The 19,776-nt window shown below is 50.2% G+C and overlaps 1 protein-coding gene across 6 annotated transcripts in view; it reads right to left on the minus strand.

The window, feature by feature from the left end:
* Positions 1-565: 565 nt before the first annotated feature.
* OGDH (oxoglutarate dehydrogenase) overlaps positions 566-19,776 on the minus strand; it is a 66,881-nt gene continuing 47,670 nt past the window's right edge. For all 6 annotated transcript variants that reach the window (XM_004007978.5, XM_012176964.4, XM_004007979.5 and 3 more), the window contains 14 exons: positions 15,649-15,777; positions 10,162-10,341; positions 9,674-9,826; positions 8,838-8,940; positions 8,548-8,676; positions 8,063-8,213; positions 7,667-7,794; positions 7,324-7,502; positions 6,791-6,862; positions 5,999-6,127; positions 5,305-5,377; positions 2,084-2,247; positions 1,744-1,898; positions 566-1,653 (listed from right to left, as the gene is read on the minus strand). In XM_004007978.5, coding sequence (XP_004008027.1) covers positions 1,533-1,653; positions 1,744-1,898; positions 2,084-2,247; positions 5,305-5,377; positions 5,999-6,127; positions 6,791-6,862; positions 7,324-7,502; positions 7,667-7,794; positions 8,063-8,213; positions 8,548-8,676; positions 8,838-8,940; positions 9,674-9,826; positions 10,162-10,341; positions 15,649-15,777 — 1,866 coding nt within the window. In that variant the 3' untranslated portion in view covers positions 566-1,532. The remainder of the gene's footprint in view (positions 1,654-1,743; positions 1,899-2,083; positions 2,248-5,304; positions 5,378-5,998; positions 6,128-6,790; positions 6,863-7,323; positions 7,503-7,666; positions 7,795-8,062; positions 8,214-8,547; positions 8,677-8,837; positions 8,941-9,673; positions 9,827-10,161; positions 10,342-15,648; positions 15,778-19,776) is intronic.

Raw genomic sequence — 19,776 nt, forward strand, 5'->3', positions numbered from 1 at the left:
CAGGGGGCCCCATGATGGAAGTTACCTTCATGTCCACACCCAGGCCTTTCCCTGAGCCCTCCTTCAGTGCTGAGACCTGTCCACCCTCCAGGGAACCAAGGCCAGTGTGGTGTAGGTTCAAGGCAGTGGGGCTCTTGTCAAGAGGGGATAGGGCCTTGTGAAGGCTTGGCTGGTATGATGGCTCCCCTCCCAAGGTCCAATGAGTGGCTTGGGCTCCTGAAGGGTGCTAACAGTGTCCTAGGGCAAGCCCACCATGCATGCTGGCTTAGATGGCTGAGTACTTTTTCAGGTGGAGTGTGCTGGGAGACTTGGGAGCAGGGAACACTCAGAAATAAGGGTGCATCAGACACAATCTGCAACGGTAAGGATGGAGAGGCCAGGTGAGGAGGAGGACGGTGGCCAATCATCTGGCACTGCTGGCAACCAGAGGGAGGTGGTCCGGAGGGGGGAGGTCCACCCGAGCCCGGCAGGGAGGAGAGCCACTTCCCAGGCAGGGCAGAGATGCTGCGGTAGCCTTCTCCTTCGAGGAGATGACAAAGTAGAAAGAATGACACCATACACAGGCTCAAGGAGAACTCAGATTTTATGGGTCAAGCCAAATGCAATGCAAAGTTTCTTGTTACTTTTTTTAACCAAAATAAATAAATCAGATTTGTCCCTGTGACGGGTCAGGGGAGCTGGCCCCTTGGCCTTGTGCTGCCCTCACTCCTGCCCCTCCTCTCCCCCTCTGACCAGCTTTGGCACAGCAGAGAGAAGAATGCTTCGGAGTCTCCATCACGTTGAAGGGAAGAGGAAAGGAGGTGGCTTGGAGGTGAAGGGAGAGCAGGACCAGAGGAGCAGCCAGCACCCCGGCCCTGAGCGGCACTTTCGGGCCACAACCAGCCCCAAGTGGTGGAGTGTGCACGGCCCGCATGTGGCCGGGACCCTCTGGAGCAGTGGAAGTGGCCGCTGCAGAGTGGACCCTCCCGCTCTGTGCCAGGCCAGTCTCGGGCCATCTCCAGCAGCCATCCCGCAGCAGTGCCCTTGGTCCACCGCGTGGTGAGGGTCCTGCCAGAGCCCACCCACCCCACAAACCCTCAGACAGTGATGGCTCCTGCGAGGGGTTGGGGGCTCAGCTTGGGGAGAGGAGGCCACCCTTGTCCAGGTGCGGGAACCCCTTGCTGGGTGACCAGGACTGCTGGCACAGGGGGATGCCACATGAGGCCGGTCCTGTGGGGGTGAGCTGGGGGGATTGGGTGGGGGCAGATCTGTCCCTCCCAGTACACCTGCAGGGGCTCCCTCCCCTCCTCCCACTCCCCACTGTCTCCATGAAGGCTGCTCAGCTGGACAGAAGCTGTAGAGCCCGGGGCGGTGGGCATCTGGCTTGGGGGGCAGCCAAGCACAGGATGGGGCAACAGCCTAGTTCCTAAGTGAGCACGGGGCGTGTGCGGTACTGACGGGCAGAGGTGTGGGCAGTGCGGAGGCACGATGCTTTAGTTGGAAGCAAGGGGCAGTCGTGAGGTGCAGGGCGGCCCAAGCAGCCCAGGTGGCATCTACGAGAAGTTCTTGAAGGCGTCCAGGTCGAAGGCTGTGTCCAGGAGGCGCTGCAGCTCCGTGAGGTGGGTCTTCTTGTTGCCGGTGGCTGGAGCTGCTGCTGGGTCCCGGCCAGCATACCTGAGGGCAGCGACAGTGAGCGGTGAGGGCCACTGAGGGGACCGGGGCTCGTCACCCTCCCCAGCCCCAGCCGACTGCCCGTGTCCTTACCACACAGGCTTGGCGCGGCTGATGGTGGTTCGCAGCCTGGGCTTCACGTAGTCGTAGTAGCCTTGGTTCTTGTGCTCCTCCTGGCACCAGGCCAGCTCAGCGTTGGGGTACTTCTGGACCTCCTGCAGCAGGAGGTCGAAGGGGAAAGGCGACAGCTGCGGGGAGAGAGAGAAGCTACTGTCAGGAGAAGATGCTCAGAGTGATGGGCGAGGCTGGTGTCCCCAGCAGGGAGCTCAGTGACCCCTAAAAGACGTCCATGCCAGAAACTCTGGGAAAGCTTGAGGGCCCAGACACCTGGAGGAGGACCGCCAGCACTGGTCTGGGAACCACATTCCCTCACCTGCTCAATCCTGGTGATGGCCACCTGCTCCACCATGTCCCGCGCTTTGCGCTCTCGGGTGAGGTCATAGTACACTTTGCCGGTACAGAAGAGAAGTCTCTTGACGTTTCCTGGGTTCTGTGCCGCAGGGCCATCTTCTGGGATCACCCTCTGGAAGTGGGTTCCTACGAGAGAATCCCCATGGCCAGGGGGTTTGCTCAGGACTTGGCGGAGGGTGTCTAGGGCCTTCCCTCTGTGAGGTGGGGCTGTACCATGGTTGACACCAGAACACAGGGTTTCTGAGGATTAGGACACTACCCCTCCCACCAGCCTGTGATGTACTTGAATTAATCCACACTGAGAGAGCCTAACAGGCTCGGTAGCCTAACAGCCTTGGAGAGCAAGTGACATCAGTTCATTCTTTAGGATGATCTGCCTCAGACTTGGGGGACAGCTAGGACTAGTAGAGCACCCCATGACCGCTCTGCTCAGACTCCTCCTGAGTTTACAAACACCAAAACTTTCCACACTGGAAACTGGAGCAAATATTCAGATACTCATGGCCTGAACCATCCCTCTGGGAACAAGGCTGACTTCAGAAAGCTGCATTGAAAATGAGGGGTTCACTTAGTAACACATATGCAACACACGATAAGCTCAGACTCATGCTACACACGCAAATGCTAGGATTAGAAGGAAACTACCTTCACACACAAAAAGGCCAGATATGAGACACCCACTGTGAACATCATACTCATTGGTGAAAAACTGAAAGCATTTGCTCCAAGATTACAAACAAGGCAAGATCCATTCTCACCACTTCTATTCAACATAACACTGGAATTCTAGCCAGGGCAATTAGGCAAGAAAAAGAAATGAAAGGTATCTAAATTGTAAAGGAATAAGTAAAATCATGTTTGTTTTATATGTAGAAACCCCTAAAGATTACACACACACACACACATACACACACACACACACTTGTTAAAACTAATAAATGAATTCAGCAAAATTATAGGATAGAAAATTAACACTCAGAATTTAGTTGTATTTCTATGAACAATCCGAAAGTTAAAAAAAGAAAAAAAAATCCTATTTGAAATAGCATCAAATAAATAAAATCACTTAGGAATAAACTTAACCAAGAAAATGAAAAACTTGTACACTGAAAACTACAGAACATTACTGAAAGAAATTAAAGATACCAATAAATGGAAAGTCATTTGTGTTCATGGACTGGGAGACTTAACACTCACGATTTTAATACGACCAAAGCAATCTACAGATTCAATGCAATCCTTATCAAAATCCCAAGGACATGGACTTTTTTTTTCAGAAATAAAATCCATCCTGAGATTCGTGATATCTCAAAGGATTCTAAATAGTCAAAACTACTTTGAAAAAGAAAAACAAAGTTGGAGGACTCACGTTTCCCAATTTCAAAACTTATTACAAAGCTACAATATCAGAGCATGGTATTGGCACAAAGACAGATATACAGACCAATGGAAGAGAAGAGTTCCGAAATAAAGCTTCATGTATATGGTCAGATGATTTTGACAAGAGAACCAATAACATCCAATGGGGAAAGGACAGTCTCTTCAACAAATGGTGCTGGGAAAACTGGATACCCATATGCAAATGAAGCTAGGCCCTTACACCACACAGAAACACTGACTCAAAATGGATGAAAGGCAGACCAAGAGCTGAAATTATCAAACTTAAACAATGAATTTGACAACGATTTCTTAGATGTAACTTCAAAGGCACAGGCAGCGTAAGAAAAAAATAGAAAAAGTGGCCTTTATGAAAATTAAAAAAGTTTGTACATCAGAAGACAACACAGATGGAAGAAAATAGTTGCAAAAATCATATATCTGATAAGGCATCTATATCCAATAAATGGAGAGAAATCGCACAACTCAACAACAAAATAAGCAACCCAATTAAAAAATGGGAAAGGACGTATGACATTTCTCCAAAGACAACATACAGATGGCCAGTAAGCACATGAAGAGATGCTCAACAGCACTAATCATTAGGGAGATGAAAATCAAAACTGCAGCAGGGTACTACTTCATGGTCACGAGGATGGCTATTGCAAAACAAAGAGAGAAACAGAAAACAGTGCTACTGTTGGCAAGCCGTGTGGAGAGACTGGAACCTTGTGCGCTCTTGGGGACCACCACGGAAATGTGTGTACACTACAAGAGCCACCATACGGGATCAAAAGCAAGGTCTTGAAGACTGGAACACCCTCGTTCATAGCAGCATTATTCCCGAGGGCTAAAATGCGGAGGCAACCCAAGTGTCCACTGACAGATGAACAAACAAAAAGTACGTATACTGAATACATACAATAGAATACTACTCAGCTTTTAAAAAGAAGGAAATTCTGACACATGCTACAACATGGATGAACCCTGAGGATATCACAAGCTAGTCACACAAAGACAAGTATTACACAATTCCACTTTATGCAGTTCCCAGAGGAGTCACCCCTAGAGACAGAAGGCAGGATGGTGGGCGCCAGGGGCTGGGGGAGAAGGGGTGATGGGGGAGCTGCTTTTCTTCAACCAGGGATCAAACCTGTGCCTCATGCGGCAGAAGTGCTGCATCTTAACCACTGGACTACCAAGGAAGTCCGGTGAGTGTGTTTATTAATGCCATGTAAAAGTGGCTAAGATGGTAAACTTTATAAAATGCATATTTCACCATAATAATAATAAAGGAAGAAAACCAAAGACAGGATTTGCCGTGATAGAAAGCTAAAGGGGGCTCCACGGCTGGCAGCAAGTGGGGATGTGCAGGGCTGCTGCGTGCTGCCAGCCGCCTCCGTCTGCTGTCCGGGTGAAATTGCAATGCTGTGGGCCTCACCTCACACCACTGAGCTGGGTGTTATGGGGCAGGCCCTACCCACCCAGTACCTTTCCTCTGTCCCTGTCTGCTGTCAGCCCCCAGGAGCAGTGCTTGGGCAACAGGGTGCATTCTAACCTTGGACTCATTTTACTGCCTCTAAGAGAGACCTAGGGGTGCACCCAGCAGAGGCTGTGGACCCTGGTGGGACAAGAGAAGACACGCTGCTGGACCAGTCTGCACACAAGCTCTGACACCCTGGCTGTCGTGTTCAGTGCTCTTCACCCAGTAACCAAAAATGCGGCAAGGATCACAGTGAGACTGACAAGCCCCCTACACAGCAGCAGTTTAGACCCCCTCCAAATGCCCAGCCCCCTCACGCCTACCTGGAAGCATCTCGTCAAAGTTGGACCTGGCCTCGGGGTGCCGCAGCAGGGACTTCGGGGTAAAGATGATTAACTGAAACACAGAAGCACAGGCTCATGACAGACCAGGTTCTAAGCATTCCAGAAGGAGGGCAGCAAGGGGCTCCTCAGGCCTGTCTTCAGAACAGGCCCTCCTGCTGCCCTCCTGGCTCTGCAGTCAGGAGGAGTATAGGTCTGAGGTGAAAAGAGGAAGCAGGATGGTGCTGTTTGCCCCTGGGCTCTCTTCCTCTGCCCTGAGATGCTGGGCTCTGCTCAGCTAGCCACCCTCTCTTCCAGGGCCTGCCCCAGTCTGCTCAGAACCTTGGCACCACTACCCTATACCTGGGAAAGACGCCTGAGACTTTCCTGGGCGTCCCTGCCTGTGGTCAGGGCTGCCCTGCTCCATGGGCCTGCCTGGCCCTGCACGTGACCGGCAGCAGCAGGAGGCATTCTCTCCTTGGACCCTTCACACACACTCCCACTCACCCTTCAACACCCTGCCCAGGAGCCTGCTTCCTGAGGACCCTCTGTTCCTTCGGCCCCTGAAGGGGCTCACATCTCCTCCAAGCTCAACACACCACCTACAACCCCCCGCTCACATGTCCATCCTCCCATTGGGCTGGGGCCCTGGAGTCCTCAGGCCAGGCCTCTCTGAGCAGGGACACCCCCAACTGACCGGCTTCCGGAAGGGCAGGAGAATCTGGCGACGTAGCACATGGAAGAAGTTGCCAGGGGTGGAGCAGTTGACGACAACCCAGTTGCAGTCATACAGCTGATTTATGTCAAAGTTGGCTTCCTTAAGGTCCTAGAGCAAAGAGGGAAAAGGCCAAAGGCCCAAAGGCTCTAAGCACCCTGCTGTGGGAGGCACCAAGGCAGACAGCTTCAGAAGGCCCCGGGTCCCAGCCTCAGGCACCTCAGCTCCCTCTGAAATGAACACAAAGGGCACAGTGACGGAGCTCAGCCAGACAGCTCTAAGCTCTGAATGGAATTCTCAGTCCCACATTTATCCCTATGTCTCTGAAAACTACTGCCTGGCCTAGGACAGACACAGGGTTTAGCTAAAACCAATTCAGACTTTCTTTAGAAACTGACTCCCAGTAATTTCCTCTCAGCTCTTGAAGTTTCACTAAAATCACCCCAGAGTTCTTTCCTCTAAAATGTTTGCCTGGGGAACTCCCTGGTGGTCCAGTGGTTAGGACTCAGCTGTCATTCCCGAGCACACAGGTTCAATCCTTGTCCAGGGAACTAAGATCCTGAAAGCTGCAATAAGTAACTTCCCTGAATCAAAACACAGACAGTACTACTCCTAAAAGCTTCTGCTGCAGGAAGCAGCCTGGTGCTGTCTTCTATGCTCTGAAGAGGCCTCTCCAGGATACAAGCAGGCCTGGGCCCACCTGTGACTCCTGAGAGGGACAGCACACCGGTACCTTCAGAGGCGCCCACAGACGCCCAGGTGGTGGCTGCTTACCGGCAGGACGTCTGGATCATCATTGCACATCTGCAGGAACCTCTCTGGCCTGGCGGAGGAATGTTCTGGGCCCTGGAACCAGACACACAAGTTACAAATCAGGAGCTTCCCCCATTCTGACAGCTGCATTCAGTACTTCTCTTCCTTAACCAACTTGCTCATTTCTGGTCTGAAAACACCGAGGTATCTCTTTCCTGCCAATAGTTTAATTCCTTCTTCTGCCTACAGACTGGAGGGGAAGTTTCCACATCAGGACAGGGCCCAGTACTCCTGGCTCCTCATGGCTTCCAAATCGGAGTGTTAAGAAAACCCCTCACAAGGCCTGGGGGAGGAGGGAGGGAGAGCACAGGGACTGCCTGAACCTGAGAGGGCCCCAGCCACACCCCCACTTCTTATCCAGAACAGAGCAGGGCCTGCCTCTTGCCTCCAAGGGAGGTGGGGAACACCAGCAGAGCCTGCACCGTGCCAGTCTCGGGACCAGGGTCCCAGACAGGCCCTTCCTAGGTCTGCCAGGGAAGGGGTAGGGGGCTCACCATGCCCTCCATGCCGTGGGGCAGCAGCAGCACGATGCCGTTCTGCCGCACCCACTTGGCTTGTCCTGGGCAGATGAACTGGTCGATGATGCACTGGGCCGTGTTATGGAAGTCACCAAACTGGGCCTCCCAGAGGACCAGGGCATTAGGACTGGCCATGGCAAAACCCAGCTCAAAGCCTGCAGAGCAGGAGGAAGGGAGGAGACCGGACAGCAGTCAGCTGGTGGGTGGGAAGGGGAGGTCGGGAGGAGGGGGTGAAAAGGGAAGAAGGGGTGGTCGGGGAAGCAGTGGGGAGGTGGCTGGGGAGGAAAGGGAGGAGGGCCTTGCGGGCCCCAGTGCTCACCCAGGACCCCGTACTCGGACAGTGAGCTGTTGCACACGGTGTAGGGGGCCTGGTTGGGCCAGAGGTGGTTCATGGGGATGCAGGTTCTCTTGTCCACGTTCTGGTCATGCAGGACGTGGTGGCGATGGCTGCGGCAGAACAGCACAGATTAGCAAGCAGGAGCTGGCCCTGCACACGTCTCAGACTAGACCCCATGCACAGCCGCCGCTGGGGCACAGAGCCTGGTTCTTAACAGAAGCATCTAATCAGAGCAGGAATAGGGTGCTTCTGGGCCTGAGACAATGGGATCTAATGACTGCTTCCTAGCAGTGATTTTCTTCTGGAAGACAAACACCACAGCCCTTCTTTCACGTCTCCTCCGCTCTGAAGGACCCACAAGAACACCAAGGCCATTACCTAAAAGTGCCCCGCTCCACATCCTGGCCACTCAGCCGGATATGGATGCCCTCCTTCAGTAGGGAGCCAAAAGCCATGTATTCTGCCAGAGCCCAGTCCACAGTCCTGTTCTTCACCAGCTCCCCACGGGTCTTCAGGATCCGGCTCAGCCCTGCAGAGGCAGACGGTGTTCACCAGCCGCTCTGAACACCCTCTTAGGACAAGAGCTCCCTGTGGCCCCAGCTTCTGAGGTCCAGAGTTGCCACAAGAGTGGCGTCCAGACCAGGGAGGCTGTGACATCCCGGGCCTTCATCCACTGCTCTGCTGGCTGAGGACCACGACAGGGCAGGGGTGAGGCGACAGGGCTACCCTCATCCAACCACCCTTGCTCGGCCTTGAATGAGGCAGGAACCTGAGCCAGGTGAGGACCAGTCTCAGGCCAGAGGGGAGTCGGCACTACTTCCGAAGGCCCGGGTGGTGGCAGAGGGGGTGCAGGGCACCCTCACCTCCATGAATGGTGAAATCTTCCACAGGCACGGAGCTGGCCACGTTCCCAATGTGTGTGAGAATGTCCTCCGTCAGGCCTGTGGAGGGGCAGGTCATGCTCCTCGGCTGCCCGTCCAGGGTGAAGAAGCCTGGGACAGAAAGGGCAGGCTGACGTAGGAACCATGGACATGTGAAATGCTGCCGAGAGGTGGTAGAGATCTTCTTCCCTTGAGAGTGGCAGTCGGGGGTCCGACTCTGGGACCCAGGGGGTGTGGGTGGAAGGGGTTCACCGGGGGCATGCCTCGCTCACCAGGCCAGGGGGAGTCCAGCCAGTGCTTGATGTGCAAGATCTTTTCGTCCTTGGACCTGGTGAAGGCCTCCTCACAGATCTTGTCATACTTGGAGATCTCCTCCTAGAGGATTCGGCACAACGCAGCCGTCAGGGCCGCTCTGCACAGGTCATGCCGGGCACCCAGCCAGCACACACCGAGCCAGCACACACCGGCACTTTCCCGGTGCAGAGTCCCTCGGATCCCACGGACCCCCGGGTTCTCCTCCCAACACGCATCACCTCTGGAAGATCTATGGGAAGCCTAGTACAGTGCTTCCGTCCCAGTGGCTTCTCCACTGCAGGCTGTGGGTCCCACTCACCTTCCCTCCAGTCTTCCTGATGAACTGGTCCAGTTCTCGGGCTCCAAGCACAGCCCCAGGAGGACTGAACCTGAGTGCCATCTTGGCACCTGCCCCCGATCCCAGCACCACCCTCATCCACAGGCCCCTGACTCTGCTTGCTCATGACCCACATAGCTTGTCTCTCTCCATCACCCTGCATGGGCCTTCCCTCTCATGACCAGCTCACAGCTGGGTCCCTCACCACCCTCTCACCCCCTCACCCCTCTGCACTGGGCTCCATAGGCCTCAGAGGCCAAGGTGAAGTCCTCTCAGGTCCCACCTCCCTCATGTAACTAACTCCTCAGTAGCCTGGACCTTCCAGGTTATGTGCTGAAATGCTGTGGTTGTAAGTATTTCACACGTTCTCACTTGGATCCTAAGTGCTCTGCAGAATTGAGCACTGGCCCTGTGGCGGGTCTTCTCTATCCCTCCTTGGCTCCGGAAAGACCCACCAGGACAGAGCGAGGGACGCACCTCGTACTCAGGCTGGTTGACCACACCCTGCGACACCAGCAACTCTGCGTACTTCTGCAGCACAGGCTTCTGTTTGCGGATCTGCTTGTACATCAGCGGCTGGGTGAACATGGGCTCATCCATCTCGTTGTGGCCGTTGCGCCGGTAACACACCTGGGCACGCCAGGAGACCCCAGCATCAGGGCCCATGTTGGTCGGGACCCAGGACCTATGAGGACCTATCCCATTTCTCCTAGTTGACACCTCAGTTGACCTCTAGAGAGGGTCCTATCTCCCTCTCCTTCACACAGTAGAATTGCTTTGACTGTCCCCTGAGATGAAACAAGAGTGACCTGGGACTATCTTGGGAAAGGACCCCAATTACCTTCTTGCCCAGGTTGGGTCACCCAAACCAAAGACATAGGAGCTCTTGGGAGGGGAAGGGAGGTGTACCCTGGCCCTAGGGAGCCCTAACCCCTCTCTCCAGGACACTAGCTAAGGTTACTCACCAGGTCCACCACCACATCCTTGTGGAAGGTGCTCCTCCACTCGGCTGCAACTTTGCACACATACATGACTGCCTCTGGGTCATCCGAGTTCACATGGAAGATAGGGGCATTCACCACTCGGGCCACATCAGTGGGGTAGGGCGAGGAGCGGGCCATGCGCGGGTCTGTGGTGAAGCCGATCTGCAAGGGACAGACAGCTTGGCCAGGGGGCTTGGGGACACTGATAAGCATGAGCAGGACAGAAGGAGGGTGGGCCAGGGCAAGCCTAACCTCAGGCCAATGGCACGGTGGGGACAGGGCTGGGGCGAGAGTGGATATGTCTGAGGGTGAGGGTGGGGCTAATGGCAGGCAGGGCAGAGCCGAAGGCCACCTGCTGGAGGTCACTTGGCTGCGTGTGGCCTACTCTTGAGACAGTCCCTAAAGGGCTATTTAAAAAAAAATTTTTTTTCCTATTCTGGTAACAAAATTCATACATGTTGAACAGAGTTTGGAAGAGAGTATGAAAAATTAAAATCATCTATACTCTACTGGTTTCGGTGTAAATATCTTGATGCTTTCCTTTCTAGATGATTTTCTTTGCATGCATACACATGCCAATATAAATACAAAACTTCAGATCCTACTATTTCTATAATTTTGCGCTCTGTTCACTAACATGAGTATTTTTTCTTTGAAAAGAAAATTTAAAGGTCTCATCACTTAGCTACATTAAAACTTAATCATATATTTGTAATTTTATAATCTGCATTTAAAATTTATTTTTATGAACTACTTCAAACATTCAGAAAGTGTGATACTACATGGCCCTGAAAGTAGAGGACATAGTTTCCACACGTTGCTGGATGTATCCATATGTCCATAAACAATATATAGATAGCTTAGGTTTGTTGTTGCTGTTTAGTTGCTAAGTCATGTCCAACTCTTTGCAACCCCAGGGACAGTAGCCCCCTAGGCTCCTTTGTCCATGGAATTCTCCAGATAAGAATAACAAGTGGATTGCCATTTCCTTCTCCAGGGGATCTTCCTGACCCAGGACTGTAACTCGAGTTTCTTGCATTGCAGGCGGATTCTTTACCACTGAGTCACCAGGGAAGCCCCTTCTTAGGCTTAGTGAAGTCGCTCAGTCGTGTCCGACTCTTTGCGACCCCATGGACTGTAGCCTACCAGGCTCCTCTGTCCATGGGATTTTCCAGGCAACAATACTGGAGTGGGTTGCCATTTCCTTCTCCAGGGGATCTTCCCCACCCAGGGATTGAAACCAGGTCTCCCGCATTGTAGGCAGATGCTTTACTGTCTGAGCCACCAGGGAAGTCCTGATTATTAAAATTAAAAAGGCTTACTGGTATCATTTCAGGTTCACAAAAAGTTGGAAGCTACAGAGAACTCCCAGATTCTTTATTCAGATTCAACAACGGTTCCCATTTTGCCCCTTTTATTACACAGGCTCTTTCTGTTACACACACGCACATTTTTTCTGAATCATTTTCAGGTTGAGTTGTAGACCAAGACTGTCCCTAGTCCTTAAAACACAGACATAGCCTTACCAGCCATAGTGCAGTTCTCAGTTCACTCAGTTTAATATTATAGAATATTGTTATAAGACCCTTCAGTATACACATTTCATCAACAGTCCTAATGATATCCAGCCTTTCCTGCCTCAGCCCAGTACTCAATCCAGTACTTCACTGTGCATTAGTTACCACCTCTCTGTGGTCGCCCTTAATCTGGAAGGCTCCTTACTGTTTTTGGTTTTCGTAACATTAACATTTTGGAAGAGTATTTCCATGTCTTTTAAACTATAGAGATATACATCCTATGTACCTTACATATGGTAGCATACTCTATATGCTGTACAGATTCTTTTCAACTTGCTTTCTGTTCAAGTTTATATTAATGGTTCATCCAGGTTGAAACATGGACCTCTACTTTCCTAGCAGAGCTTGGTGAAACCTAAGTACTAAATAGTACCACAGTTCATTTATCTGTTTTCCTGTCTGTGGATGTTATTTCCAACTTATGATTAATACACTGTTACTGTACACATTTCTACACTGGTTTTCTCCAGCAAACACTTGAGTTATCTGCAGTCCTCCTAGGAAGGGAAAACTAAGCCACAGGGTCTGAGCTCTACACTTGAATACCCCCAAGCGCTCTCCAAAGTGGCTGGGCCACGCACCCTTCCCCAGCAGCAAGGATGCCTTGCATTTTCACTCACCATACTGTGACTGTTTCACCAGGATATTAAATATTTTAATGATTATATAATGCTGTTTCCTACAGTTTTGCCAAAATTTATACAAAGACTCGTTGGTTTTGATAAACATTCTTATACAAAAATAGTTTGCATCTGATGGCTTCCTTAGGAGAAAAATGTAGAAGGGGAAATCCTAGGTGTGTTCTTAGAGAAACGAGAGCCTCAGCCAAGCAGGCCTCTCTTTTCCTGCTATAGATCTTAACTGACCTCACATCATGACAGATGGTACCAAAACCAGCAGAAAGACTGAAAAAAACATTAGTAAAACTGTAGGTTTTTACAGAAGTCTGAGAGTTCTTTATTTATGATGAATTGCTTTTACATAAACTCCTTTATCACACTGACTAAAGAAAAGATTAGAACTAGTCAGACACTGATGAGAACATTAAAAAATGATGTACCAGCGAGAATTCTGATGAACACTTACAGAGACCATGCACAATCCCATGGTCTATCTGGGACCCCCAAAAGGGAGATGTGGGCAGGTACCAGGTAAGATAGGAATCATAACATGCTCGTTACAGCTAGAACCTCACAGAAAGTGAACTGCTTCGAAGTTTTGAGGTCTCAGTCCCCCAGACGCCCTCCCCAGTATCTGCCACTGTTACTGACTTCTGTATCTTTAAGCGCATATGGTGGGTATGTGCACCACTGACACACACACTCACTGACACACTCACACACACACACACACACACACACACACACAGAGATAGAGCTGCTCTCCACATTCTGCTCTACTTTTTTCCCCCATTTAATGTATCTTACAGATGATTTCAACAGTATATATAGATCCATTCTTTCACATGGCTTTATTACACTGTGGTTGCTGTTAACTTACATTAGTGCTTATTTACACGTGCGCGCTAAGTCACTTCAGTCATGTCTGACTCTTTGCGACCCCATGGACTGTGGCCCACCAAGCTCCTCTATCTATGGGATTCTCCAGGCAAGAATACTGAAGTGGGTTGCCATGCCCTCCTTCAGGGGATCTTCCTGACCCAAGGATGGAACCTGTGGTTTCTTATGTCTCCTGCAATGGCAGGCGGGTTCATTACCACTAGCACCACCAGGCTCTATTCTAAACACTCTGTGTGTATATATATTGATTTATATGTATTAATTCATTAAAGCTTTGTAACACATGTATAGATCTATCATAAATTACTTACCAGCTCCCTACTGACGCAGTGGTGCAAGTTTTGGGGCATCCCCACAATGCCCCTCCATATTGATTATATATTTCAGCTCTATATATTTACATCTTTCTTCCAGTTTCATTAAGATATTAATTGTGCAGCAGTGATACACACACACACACACAGTGACTGAACTGTACGGCTTACGGGATCTTAGTTCCCTGACCAGGGACTGAACTTGTGCCCCCCTGGAGTGGAAGCATGGAGTCTCAACCACTGGATTGCCAAGGAAATCCCCTAAACAAAATTTTAAAAGACTTTGGCACCTCTCCTGCTTGCCAGGATCCATAAGAGATTACCAAATAGATTCTGCCATCAGAATATATTAAAAAAAAAAAAAAAACTCCTGGGATGAAATTCATCTGACTCTGGAGACTACGTATAGAAAAACTTTTCTCTTAAAAAAAACAAAAAAAAAAAAACAAAAAAAACCAAAAACCTCCCTGCGTCTTGGGCTTCCAATCCCTTTGAATGATCTTTGCTGTACTGTTTCCAGACTGAAGACCATGCTGCTGGCAACTCAGCTCCTACCCAACAAGCACTAAAGACTATCTGTGCTTGGTCATCTGTATAAAACACCGTTCAGTGACACATTGTTTTTTAGACCTTTCTCTTTCTTTGGCGTTTTTCTAATAATGTTTTTTAAAATAAGCAATTCAAATATCAACTCTCAAGCAAGCTATTCAACTCTCTGCTCAATTTTCTCCTGTGTAAAATGGAAATGATAGTACCTGCCACATGGGTAAGACAGGGATCATGCTTTAAGTTAGAGGATGTGAAGTCACTAATTTAGTCTGGCACACAGGAGGCACTCAATAAGTAGTAGCTCTTATATTGTATGTTACATTCATCCTTAATGCTCCTGATCTTGTTTGTGTTTGATATTGTACATTTTAAGTTCTTGGGCATTCACTATGTACTGACTACCACATTTATTTTCATGTTTAAATTTTTCCTTCTTCCTCTCTATTTATTGCTGGGACAGTTGCAACTGTTTGTCTTCCTCTAACTCATTCCACAGGTATCAACAAACCATCTTCATAAATCAAACTGTCTCGCCACTTCTTGGGTTTGGTCCTCTGAGGGCCTCTCAACACAACTGGAGTAAGACCCTGTTTCTTGGGGGCCATGCAGAAGCAGCTGATGGCTGCTTTCTCTCAAAAAAACCTTCAAACCTTAGATGTGACAGCTTCATTACCTCCCTTGGACAGAGGGGACCCTTCCCTGACTTGCTCTGCTGCCCCCTAACATTTGCCTGCTTGACCTTGCATTTCCACCTAAAGGTCAAATCCTCAGAGAAACATCTGCAGGCTAACCCAATACCTGGAAGGCCCCCTGCTCCCCTCACCCAAAACTATAAGCTCTATAATGACAGGCAATGTGCCCTTTCTCTGCTTGTTACCTGACACAGCACTGGTACTTAAAGGAACTCAAATATCTATTATATGAAAGCTTACACAAGTTGGTGAGACGAACTCTCGGACGCACGGCACAGGAAATAACAGATATAACCATGTTAAATGTTTTACAGTTGGGCAGAGATATTTACTTATAAGAATGTTCAACAAGCGTTATTTGAAACTGAAAAATGAGAATCTTAGTTAAAAGTCTAACAACACAGCAATATGTCTTATGAAACAACCTATAATGTATATTGTCATCAAAATTAATATTTTAAGAATATATAATGACATGAGAAAACACTGTGGTAAATAAGAAGTGGATGTAAAACTGTGTATGTAGAACCCCAGTTTTTTAAGAAAGAAAAGCCATCTATGCTTGTGAGTCTAGTAGAAAATATTCTAAAATAATATCATGCTCTTAAAACAGCATAATTAAAACCTCTCTACTTTAAAGAAAGTATCCTGTTTGTCCAAGTTTATTAATCAGAAACCAACAAATGTACTAAATGATAAGAACATGTCCCTGTAAGTAAGACTGACGTGAGCATAGAAGCCTCAGGACAAAGTCTGATTGCTGATGTGGCCTCCTTAGCCTTCTCTGCTGCAAAGACCCCAGAGCCACCCAGGTTACCTGGTTGTTGACGACCACGTGGACAGTGCCATGAGTCGTGTAGGACGGCAGGTCACTCAGGTGGAAGGTCTCGTAAACGATGCCCTGGCCTGCAAATGCGGCGTCCCCATGCAGAAGGATGGACATGACCTACAGACAGGCAAAGGAGAACCCAGATCTGACGCGGTCCTGGCCACCGTGTCCACAGGGCACGTGGGAGAGTACGTAATGACCCACTTTTCAAACAGTGATGTAGTGTTTATTTATTTTTGGCCGTGCTGGGTCGTTGCTGCTGTGTGCGCTCCTCTCTAGCTGCAGAGAGTGGGAGTCACTTCCTGGTTGTGGTGCACGGGCTTCTCACTGCGGCGGCTTCTATGGCCCAAGGGCTCAGCGGTCGCGGCTCCTGGGCTCTAGAGCACAGGCTCGGTAGCTGCGGCACACAGGCTTAGATGTTCTGCGGCATGTGCGATATTCCCGGCTCAGGGACCAAACCCGTGTCTCCTGCACCGCAAGTGGGTTCTTTACCACTGAGCCACCAGAGGAGCCCCAAAATGATGTGTTTTGAGATCATTTCAAACTTAGGAAAAAAGTGGCAGGAAAGCACAGACCCCCAGGCCCCTCCCAGCCTCTCCCCTGTGATGTGCTCCAGGTGGTGTGCTCCATGTCCGCACACCTGCCACCCCCCACCACCATCTGCTGCAAAGCCAATGCCCACTGCCCCTGAACCCACCACGCAGGACCCTTTCATAAGGAAAGCAATGCTGGCCCAGAGCCCATCCTCCCCAGATCCCATGCAGACACACTCTCAGGGCCTCGCCTCTTCGGCTTCTCTGACCCGGAGCAGCCCCTTGTCTCTCCTGTCTCCACATTCTGGACAGGCCTTGGGCTCCAACGGTCCTTCATGGACAGACTCAGGAATGGTGCATGCCACACCTGGGACACCCGAGGTGGCCTGCCCCATGTGAATGCAGACAGGTAGTTGTCCAGGTTTCTCCCTTTAAACTCACCATTTCTCCTCGGTAAGGAGCACAGTGAGGAGAACCTTTACATCCTGCTCCTCACCACACCCCCACCCACCCAGCAGCCTCCGTGGCACCTCCTGGATGCTACCAGGTGTCACCCCTACCTTTATGCACTCGTGTTACGTAACAGCGTTCTCTCCTCAACTTTTATTTGTATTAACATGTGCTCATGGATTCCTGTTGTATCCAATGGGCTGTAACTGACTAATATCAGTGGTAACTTTGACGCTTACATCGTCCCGGGATGGACTTGGTGTGGGATCCCCATGCCGTCTGAACAGGCCCCGGGGTTCATGGTGTGTGTGTGTGTTCGGGCGGGCGCTCCCTGCTTTCTGGCACAAGAGCTCTCAGCCTCCTGCCTAGCCCTGGAATCGGACATTTCTCTAAGGAGCCTGGTTCCTTCAGTGGAGGATCGCCTTTAAGACTACTTGTGTGCTCATCACTACTAGAACACATCATCACTTTAGGCTCTTTCAGCCCAGAGCCAAAAAACGGATACCAAGTTCACGTACAGAGATTTCTCAATTTATACACTGCACAACTACAACACCTCCAGTTCCAATCCTTTTTCTGTGCCTCCCTCCTTCCACATTTATAAACACCTCCTGCACTGTCAGACACCATTCCCACTGTCCTCAACACATTACCTGCTGGCTTGCTACCCCCATGACCCTGCCACCCCTATTCGTTGATGCCCTCTTGCCATGTGTCCTCAGCTCCTCTCACCTCCCTGGTCCTCACGCTAGGAAGGGAAGGTCCATGTGCTCTTCAGAGACAAAATCTAGATTCTTTTTGTAGCAGACCCCATGTGTCCTGCCATGGTAGATGCAGGAGCGCTCTCCAGGACAAGTAGAAATAGACACAAGCGTTGGGTTTGTACAGGGAGCTCCTCAGAGGAGGGAAGCTTTGCCAGGTCCTGAGCAACCGGGGGACCCAGCGCCTCTCCCTGATCACCAGGATGCAAGTTTCCTCTCTGCAGAGCCTTCTCTATACAACCTCGGCCTCCTGCCCTTGGGCACTTCAGGCTAGCCTCCCCTCCCCTCTCGCTATTTCTCCTGATCGTCTGGTGAAGCTGTACTGGGCCACTCGCCAGGCTACCTGCCATCCCTGCAGTCTCCAGTGTGCACCAGCTGCTGCAATCATACTCCTACCTACTCCTGGCAGGAGCAGGTTTCTGCCTGCAGCTCTGGGGAGCTGTTTTCCCACATGAACGTCCCAAGGGCCAACCCTGAGCCAAGCTAGGTCAGGCTCAATCTTGCACTAGGTTACAGAACAACCTTGGCCACATTTATAGAAATTACATATTTTTTTTTCTGAAACACTGAAGGTTATGTAACAAATAATCCAGCTTCCTGGATTCTGGGTTTAACAGAAATCAGATAATTGCCTAGAGGTTTGGGATGAGTAGCAAGGATGGCAAGTGTGGAGGACTGGTGGGGTCTGACCCATCCACTAAGCAGGGCAAGGGTGGGCTCAGAGAGAGGGGTAAGGTTGGGGGCCTGTGGGCACAGGCCATTCACACTGGGCAGGGCACACCTGTGGACCGGGCACTCCCTCAGACAAGCGCCTGGCGACCACATGGGGCTAACCAGACTCCTCTGGCCTCACAGGATTGATTGCTGTGATCATCTGAAGCATGTTAGATATGCTCCATTGCTTTTCCCTAGTTATTTCATTACTTTTCAGTGTGTTTCCAGCATTCTGAGCAAGCGATGCCTGAATGGCTGTGTGTCTATAATTTATGAATGTGAATATCACATAATGTTTTCTGCAATCTTGTTCCCCTCCCTGGCCACAAATGCCTGGGCAAGTGTGCTAGCCACGGCCAGCAGAAATGCTGGAGGTAGCAGTCACTGATGCTGCTCTCCTCCCCATCCCTCCCCTGCCACAGTGTCACTGGTGGCCTCGGGGGCTGCACAGGAAGCCACTTTCTGCCTGTCTGGAGTTTCTGTGGCACCGTCCAGGCTCCCAAGCCCAGGGAAGTAACTCTCATGACCTAACATCCTCCCCACCAGCTATACTCTCTCTGTGGTGCAGGAACCACTTCCTATTCCCAATGCCACCTCCAGCTGGGACCCCATTACTCTCAAACCATCCAAACACAGTATGAATAGAGTCTTGAATTAAAGAACCTAGTAAACTAACAATCGGCTCCACCTCTCAAATATCTGAGGCTCACCAGGGCATCGTTCGGCCAGGCTGCCTCCCACCTACTTCATTCTTGTGCGGCCTATAGCACCTCCCCCACCCGCCGCCATCTTTGTCCATCTTTCATCTCCAGGGAACATTCTTTTCTTCCCATCTACCTAAGTCCTGCTGTTTCTTTAATTAAATATGACAACTATCTGCTCTATCAATGAGAAGATTTGACTGCCTTTCATTCCACTTCCTTCCATACCCATGTATCCCTCTTCTGAAGTTCTTTACCAGTTAACCTGCAGCTTTATGTCGCAATGTGTATGTTCTATTAGCTTTCTCACACGTGACCCTGTTTCTAGGAAAAAGAGATGCTTGAGAGCATGGTGGTGATGCTGACTTCGAACACGCCCCAGAATGCTCACACAGACACTACAAAAAGTTGATTTTCCTGATTGCTTGGCTTTGAGGTTGTCATTAGAAAGAACTACATAATTTGTAAAAGACAGAATTACACTTTGAGATCAAACAAGGACAGTTACAATCCACTGAGGATTTCTATATACCAGCAGGCTGGCTAATCAACATTAAGCATTCACCATCACATATCTGGAAAATGCTGGTACTAGGGCCATCCAGACCTCGAGCTGTTCTCCACCTCTGTACTAGGACAATTCAGACCTGGAGCTGTTCTCCATCTCTAAATGGTGCCACCCTAATATTCACTGGGCCATCTCTTCTCCTGTCTGTCAGCTTCACAATTCCTCCTTTAGGCTCACCCACACCTCTTCCTTAAGACCCTGTCCTCTTGCTCAATGATAAAACCTCTTTGACCATCATGATTATCTTGCAAGACTAGCTTTTCCACAGCTGTGGTAATGAAAGCAAACTACTCCCCACCTAGCCCTGGTGGTCACAACTTGGGAGGAAGCGTATCTGTAACTGGGACTGGTTTACTATTGCTACTCTTTGGAATTCCACTCAGAACATT

Source organism: Ovis aries, chromosome 4 (assembly GCF_016772045.2).
Source record: "Ovis aries strain OAR_USU_Benz2616 breed Rambouillet chromosome 4, ARS-UI_Ramb_v3.0, whole genome shotgun sequence".
Taxonomy (NCBI): Eukaryota; Metazoa; Chordata; class Mammalia; order Artiodactyla; family Bovidae; genus Ovis; species Ovis aries.